Source organism: Penaeus vannamei, chromosome 34 (genome assembly GCF_042767895.1).
Source record: "Penaeus vannamei isolate JL-2024 chromosome 34, ASM4276789v1, whole genome shotgun sequence".
Classification (NCBI taxonomy): Eukaryota; Metazoa; Arthropoda; class Malacostraca; order Decapoda; family Penaeidae; genus Penaeus; species Penaeus vannamei.
In genome coordinates this window covers 21,694,011-21,701,510 of record NC_091582.1, presented here as the reverse complement: position 1 = coordinate 21,701,510, position 7,500 = coordinate 21,694,011, and the positions used below count along the sequence as shown (strand labels likewise).

Sequence of the window (7,500 nt, the reverse complement as noted above, 5' to 3'; positions counted from 1 at the left end):
CGGGCGGGAGGTCGGTCTCCTGGATGTCGGCCTCGTCCCACTCGCCCGACGAGTCCTTGACCTGCAGCGGCGACGACTCGAAGAAGGCCTTGGTGCGCGAAACCTTCCCTGACAGGCCCTGGAACTCGTCCTTGGCGGCCGTCGAGATATACGTGGTGAGCACGACGGACGCCGGGCGCGCTTTCTTTCGCGACTCGCGGGCGCTGGCGCTGCGGAACCGCTCGAAGGGGCGCGGGAGGTCAGGCGAGAGGCAGGGCGGCGATGCCAGCGGCGGACTGCGAGGGCCTCCCCTGGCGAGCAGCGAAGGGCGCGTTGAGGGCGGCAGGGAAGGAGGGGGAGGGCTCGGAGGCTCAGCTGCGTTGGGCTCCGAGGCCTCCGCCACCGCCTCCTCCGGGGGCCCGGCTGCGTGTTTGACCCACGAGTCCCTGAGGAGGATCCGGCGCGGAACTGTGGCCGCCACGCCCGGAGGCAGCGACGTGTAAGAGCCCACCATGGCCTCCGGCGATGGGACCTGTGGGGGGGAAGGCGCAGTCAGGAAGTGCGTGTCTTTTAAATGATAACAAGAATGGACTGTAAATGAATAATAATACTAATAGCTGTATTACATTTAGTAACAGCGATCACATGGCGACGATAGAAATAAGATCATAATAATTAGCCAATGCTTTCTTCAACATTTATATATATTTTTTCTATAAACAAAATAATGCTGGTTGTTCTATCTATTACAGTAAGAAGATTTTTCATCATGCCTGCCTGTCAGTTTGCAGAGGGGGGGGGGGTCTTTGTTTTGTATCAGCCATATATATACCTTTGATTTCGTTCACTGCCAATGAATGGATCATAATATCCATAATTTTATTTTAATTTCATTATTTCAATCCTTTATTTAATACTACAGCATGAGACCAAGCTGTTTCTAATGTGAATGGTTAATCTTTAGAAAGACCGTTTAAACTGAACATGAGAAAGTTAATCATTTTCTCTTTAATTATGCTATGGTATCAATGTTATCTAGAGATAGGCACGAATTTTAACCTCAATATTCTACGGCAAAACACACGGCAAGTTTTAAACAGTATATTTATATCTGTTCCGTAACTGTCAAGGTTATACATTGACTATAAGTTAGTTTTAATTCCTATGGATTTCATATGGATTGGAAATAATGAACTATAACATTAATTCATATATCAATGTCTTTCATTATAACTTATATCAGCAAACTTGTTATCATATGACATCTAAAGACCTTGATATTTTTTACTTAATACCGTTTCAATATTTTTTTTCTTCAAAAATGGTCATCTTTACACAAAAAAAGAAGAAAAAAACAAACAAAAAAAAAAACGATTCTACACAGATGGGAAAAAGTGTGAACATTAACAAATACAAATCTTAAGGCCATCGGCACTCGGCCTGAAGAAATTAGAAGTAGGTCAGGATTCAGTTTCTCTCTCTCTCTCTCTCTCTCTCTCTCTCTCTCTCTCTCTCTCTCTCTCTCTCTGTCTCTCTCTCCTCTCTCTCTCTCTCTCTCTCTCTCGCTCTCTCTCGCTCTCTCTCTCTCTCTCTCTTTCTCTCTTTCTCTCTTTCTCTCTCTCTCTCTCTCTCTCTCTCTCTCTCTCTCTCTCTCTCTCTCTCTCTCACACACACACACACACACACACATAAATATTTGAGTTGATGCCGTATGAAAGCTGAGACACTATCGTTGCATGTGAACTGGTCTTGGATCAGAATAGGAAAAAAGGAAATATTTCTGTTACAGAATCAATGGCGAAAGAAAGGGAGATAAAAAGAAGGAAAACAAGTCAAAATATAGCTTCTTTAAATTAGAAATGTTTTTGTATTCAGATTATAAACCAGTCTTTGTAAAACCGTGCACTACACATAGGATAGGCCTACATTAATCTACAGGTTATGTTAATAGTAATATGGGCAGACATTTAACCTTTTTTCCCCTTTGTTTAATTGTAGTTTACGTGGAAACTCGTCATTCACTGTAGTTTTTGAGATAATATTATATATTGTAAAGAACACGGACATTGCTACTCTAGCACGCGCCATTAAATATATATAAAAAAGAGAGACGAAGATTTGTTGCAAGATGGAGTGGATGAAGATTGAGATAAAGCAATTTTCATACGTGAAGCTGCTGGCAAAAATACTGAAACCAGAAGCTGAAATCTGGTGCATTATATTTATACAAGGTTACACTTTCGAGTGATACATGCTTACAGAAAATCATAACCCCTGATGGACACAACTACCACATGCGGGTTTTTCGCAATAGGAAGATCAAATAGCGCTGTACAGTATACACCAATCAGCAATCGGCGACTGAAGCTATACTAGGAACTACAGTGCGTTCAGTCTCAAGAAAAGAAAAATTGGCAACTCACCCCAGAATTTGGAATACTCCGATTCGTCAAGTTATTTTTTTAATCCTAATCAGTTGCCACTTGATACTTATATCCACATGATTAGGGTATTTTTTAAAAATCATATCCACTATTTGTTTATGCTTTACATCCCTTGATTATTATCTTTTTTTCAAAAGAGGCGTAACGAATCGGAGTTTTCTAGTCCAAGGTTGAGTTATCAGTTCTTCTTTTCCTGAAATTGGACGGAGCATAGGATTATTTTGCAGACTAGGCCTAGGTAACGGTGGACGAGAAGTAGCGTGTAGCAAAGGAACATTATGCGCATTTGTTTATTCATACATTATTATCAGTTATATATTGGTTATCATTTTCGTTTTGCACGCACTATTATAATAAATATAGGTTAGCTTTGTTGTTAAATACAATAACCTGCACTGGCATTAACAACATTACATTAACTCCCTTTGACTTACTTGTAATTATTTTACAGGAATATAATAGGCTAACTTGATTGTTTATATACGGCCGGTTTGTTCAAATTGTGCGAGGCTCGACCCAATGAACATTCATTATACGGACATGCATATACAAAAATAAATGCATATCTATCAGCCTAGACATGCATATCTACATTATAGATAGATAGATAAAAGTATATATATATCTAATAGATAGGCATTTATTTCTGTCTATTCCTCGCACAATTTGAACAAATCGGGCTATTTTTTTTTTTGTGTGTGTTATTCTTTCTAAAGTTGTTTTTATTTAAAGTGACTTTTATTACAATGAAATGACAAAACAGTGACGATCGCTATGAGGATAATGGATATAATGACAACGGTAGTAGTAGTAGTAGTAATACGAAAAAGTAATGTCACTGATTATTATTGTTGGTGGTGGTGACGGTTTTATTTTGTGTTATTTCCATCATCAATATCATCATTAACATTATCGTTATTGTTATTATTATCATTATTATCATTATTATTAGTATTATCATTATTATTTACATTATCATTGTTATTATTATTATGTTATAAAATGACAGGAGTCAGGATGTCAGACTGCACTCTCGTTCTCTTTTATATCAATGCTGCCACGACTGTTATTATAGCCACCACTACTTCTATCACTATTACAATATTTCTCTGTTATTAAAAATGGTAATACTTCAAGTAGTCCTCCCATAACTACTTTTATTACTCAACTTAGAACATGCATATTGTACTTAATGCTTAATTTTTTCCTTATGTAGGGTCCACACACCGACAAATTTGGAGAACTGCAATGACATCCCATTCGGTGGCTAAGACGCCGAACGATGGCCGATCTGAATAAGTAAATACGCAAAAGACACGCATGACGAGCACGAGTCATACGTGCATTGCACGGTACTGAACGGTACCACGCGTACGGCAGACGCAGACTTCCGAAATTGGCGTTGCTAACTTCGAACGTACGCGTGCGCAAGTCCCACGCAGTACAGGCACCACTTGTAGGAGCCAGGCATGTCCCACGCAAGGTCTAACATAGTAGACCTTGTTCGCACGTGGATTTGGCACGGTATTGCACCTATGCGCACGTGTTACATACACACCTCCACATGGGGCGTCCGCATTTCACACGCTGGCGAAGACTTCTAGTTTCTAGTGCAATGAACGCGTATCCAACACGAAGTGAGAGGGACATAGCGTACGCATGCACGTATTGTATGCGTTCATCTTCCGTGCGGATTGTCCACCGTCTTTTGTGGATTCGTCGCGCGGGCGTTGCACGTGCTTGGTGAAACATAACAGTTTCTTGCACATGTTTAGCACGTAGAGTAGCCATTCACCGAGGTCGCTGAAAAAAAACTCTTGTAAATGCTAACCTTTCACCTCGCTCCCAGATACCCGCACGACAGACACTTCACTCACACAACTACATAGTCCACTGGCTGTTATTTTTTTCCAGCTTAACTTCAGCGCGCCTAACGTACAAGGAACTGAGGGCGGTCATTCTTCCTTAATTTGTGAAAGTTAGTAAGGTGTGTTTTGTATTCTTTCTGGACACCCTCGTTGTTTTTCTTTTTCATCTTGATTTGGTCCATGAGCTGCTGGTTGTATGTAATTTCAGATGAACATTGAGCAATTGATTCGAATATTCTGATGTCGCAGAAGAGATCCAGAATTCTCGAACACATCTGATGAGTTATTTGCTTCTTAATGGCAATAGAATTCGCTTTACTGTAACGGCGTGATTTTCTTTTTTTTTTTCTTTTTTTTTGTGTATTTTGGGCTGTAACATCCTGTGCTTAACCATGACGAGTACAAACAAGACTCCCTTTTTGCAATTGCGTAATCAACATCAAAGGACGTTATAGGCTAGATCAGCAGCAACTCGAGGTGTCATGGCGTCTGATTCTATTTCTGGAAAAAAAACACATGGGGTTTATTTTGATGACTTCACAAAGTTACGGATGCTTTGGGAATATGGTCGATCATTTTGGTCTTTTCAATCTTCAAAAAGGAAGGAAAATAATGATTATAATGGTTATATTTTCATTGAACAATCATCAAAACAGACACCATGACACCTCCTCGAGTTACTACTGATCTAGCCTTCCCCATCAAAGGACGAGTCACATGAGCGCTGACTTAGTAGACCTGCTACTGAATTTCGGACCATGCAGTTACGTGCGTAGCATGCATGTCGAAGGTAAATCACACTTGCATTGCACGATATTGCAAAAGTATCGTTGAATTTGTCGACAGAGCTAAGTTTTGACGTTTTCTCTGCGCTAGCGTCGCTGCTTGCTACTACTGCTATTACCACTGCTGTTGCTGCTGCTACTACTATCACTACTATTGCTGCTGCTACTACTACTACTACTGCTGTTGCTGCTGCTACTACTACTGCTGTTGCTGCTGCTGCTACTACTGCTGTTGCTGCTGCTACTACTACTACTACTACCACTGCTGTTGCTGCTGCTACTACTACTGCTGTTGCTGCTGCTGCTACTACTGCTGTTGCTGCTACTACTACTACTGCTGTTGCTGCTGCTGCTACTACTACTGCTGTTGCTGCTGCTACTACTACTGCTGTTGCTGCTACTACTACTACTGCTGTTGCTGCTGCTACTACTACTGCTGTTGCTGCTGCTGCTACTACTGCTGTTGCTGCTGCTACTACTACTACTACTACTACCACTGCTGTTGCTGCTGCTACTACTACTGCTGTTGCTGCTGCTGCTACTACTGCTGTTGCTGCTGCTGCTACTACTGCTGCTGCTGCTGCTGCTGCTACTACTACTGCTGTTGCTGCTGCTACTACTACTACTGCTGTTGCTGCTGCTGCTACTACTACTACTGCTGTTGCTGCTGCTACTACTACTGCTGTTGCTGCTGCTACTACTACTACTGCTGTTGCTGCTGCTACTACTACTGCTGTTGCTGCTGCTGCTGCTACTACTACTGCTGTTGTTGCTGCTACTACTGCTGTTGCTGCTGCTGCTACTACTACTACTGCTGTTGCTGCTACTACTACTGCTGTTGCTGCTGCTGCTACTACTACTACTGCTGTTGCTGCTGCTGCTACTACTACTGCTGTTGCTGCTGCTACTACTACTGCTGTTGCTGCTACTACTACTACTGCTGTTGCTGCTGCTACTACTACTGCTGTTGCTGCTTCTGCTACTACTACTGCTGTTGCTGCTGCTGCTACTACTGCTGTTGCTGCTGCTGCTACTACTGCTGTTGCTGCTGCTGCTACTACTACTACTGCTGTTGTTGTTGTTGCTGCTACTACTACTACTGCTGTTGCTGCTGCTACTACTACTACTGTTGCTGCTGCAACTACTACTACTGCTGTTGTTGTTGCTGCTGCTACTTCTACTACTGCTGTTGCTGCTGCTACTACCACTGCTGTTGCTGCTGCTACTACTACTGCTGTTGCTGCAGCTACTACTACTGCTGTTGCTGCTGCTGCTACTACTACCACTGCTGTTGCTGCTGCTACTACTGCTGTTGCTGCTGCTGCTACTACTACTACTGCTGTTGCTGCTGCTACTACTGCTGTTGCTGCTGCTGCTACTACTACTACTGCTGTTGCTGCTGCTGCTACTACTGCTGTTGCTGCTGCTACTACTGCTGTTGCTGCTGCTGCTACTACTACTACTGCTGTTGCTGCTGCTACTACTGCTGTTGCTGCTGCTGCTACTACTACTACTGCTGTTGCTGCTGCTACTACTGCTGTTGCTGCTGCTGCTGCTACTACTACTGCTGTTGCTGCTGCTACTACTACTGCTGTTGCTGCTGCTGCTACTACTACTACTGCTGTTGCTGCTGCTGCTACTACTACTACTGCTGTTGCTGCTGCTACTACTGCTGTTGCTGCTGTTGCTACTACTACTACTGCTGTTGCTGCTGCTACTACTGCTGTTGCTGCTGCTACTACTACTGCTGTTGCTGCTACTACTACTACTGCTGTTGCTGCTGCTACTACTACTGCTGTTGCTGCTGCTGCTACTACTACTACTGCTGTTGCTGCTGCTACTACTACTGCTGTTGCTGCTGCTACTACTACTGCTGTTGCTGCTGCTACTACTACTGCTGTTGCTACTACTACTACTGCTGTTGCTGCTGCTGCTACTACTACTACTACTGCTGTTGCTGCTGCTACTACTACTACTGCTGTTGCTGCTGCTACTACTACTACTACTACTGTTGCTGCTGCTACTACTACTACTGCTGTTGCTGCTGCTACTACTACTACTGTTGTTGTTGCTGCTGCTGCTACTACTACTACTGCTGCTGTTGCTGCTGCTGCTACTACTACTGCTGTTGCTGCTGCTGCTACTACTACTACTACTGCTGTTGCTGCTGCTACTACTACTACTGTTGTTGTTGCTGCTGCTGCTACTACTGTTGTTGTTGCTGCTGCTGCTACTACTACTGCTGCTGCTGTTGCTGCTGCTGCTACTACTACTGCTGCTGTTGCTGCTGCTGCTACTACTACTGCTGTTGCTGCTGCTGCTACTACTACTACTGCTGTTGCTGCTGCTACTACTACTACTGTTGTTGTTGCTGCTGCTGCTACTACTACTACTGCTGCTGTTGCTGCTGCTGCTACTATTACT

General features: G+C 43.3%; 1 protein-coding gene across 2 annotated transcripts in view; it reads right to left on the bottom strand.

Annotated features, from left to right (window-relative positions):
* Window positions 1-7,500, bottom strand: part of LOC113803317 (uncharacterized) — a 132,128-nt gene that overhangs the window by 115,117 nt on the left and 9,511 nt on the right. For both annotated transcript variants that reach the window (XM_070113670.1, XM_070113669.1), the window contains exon 2: window positions 1-511. This exon is cut by the window's left edge and continues 1,095 nt beyond it. In XM_070113670.1, coding sequence (XP_069969771.1) covers window positions 1-493 — 493 coding nt within the window. In that variant the 5' untranslated portion in view covers window positions 494-511. The remainder of the gene's footprint in view (window positions 512-7,500) is intronic.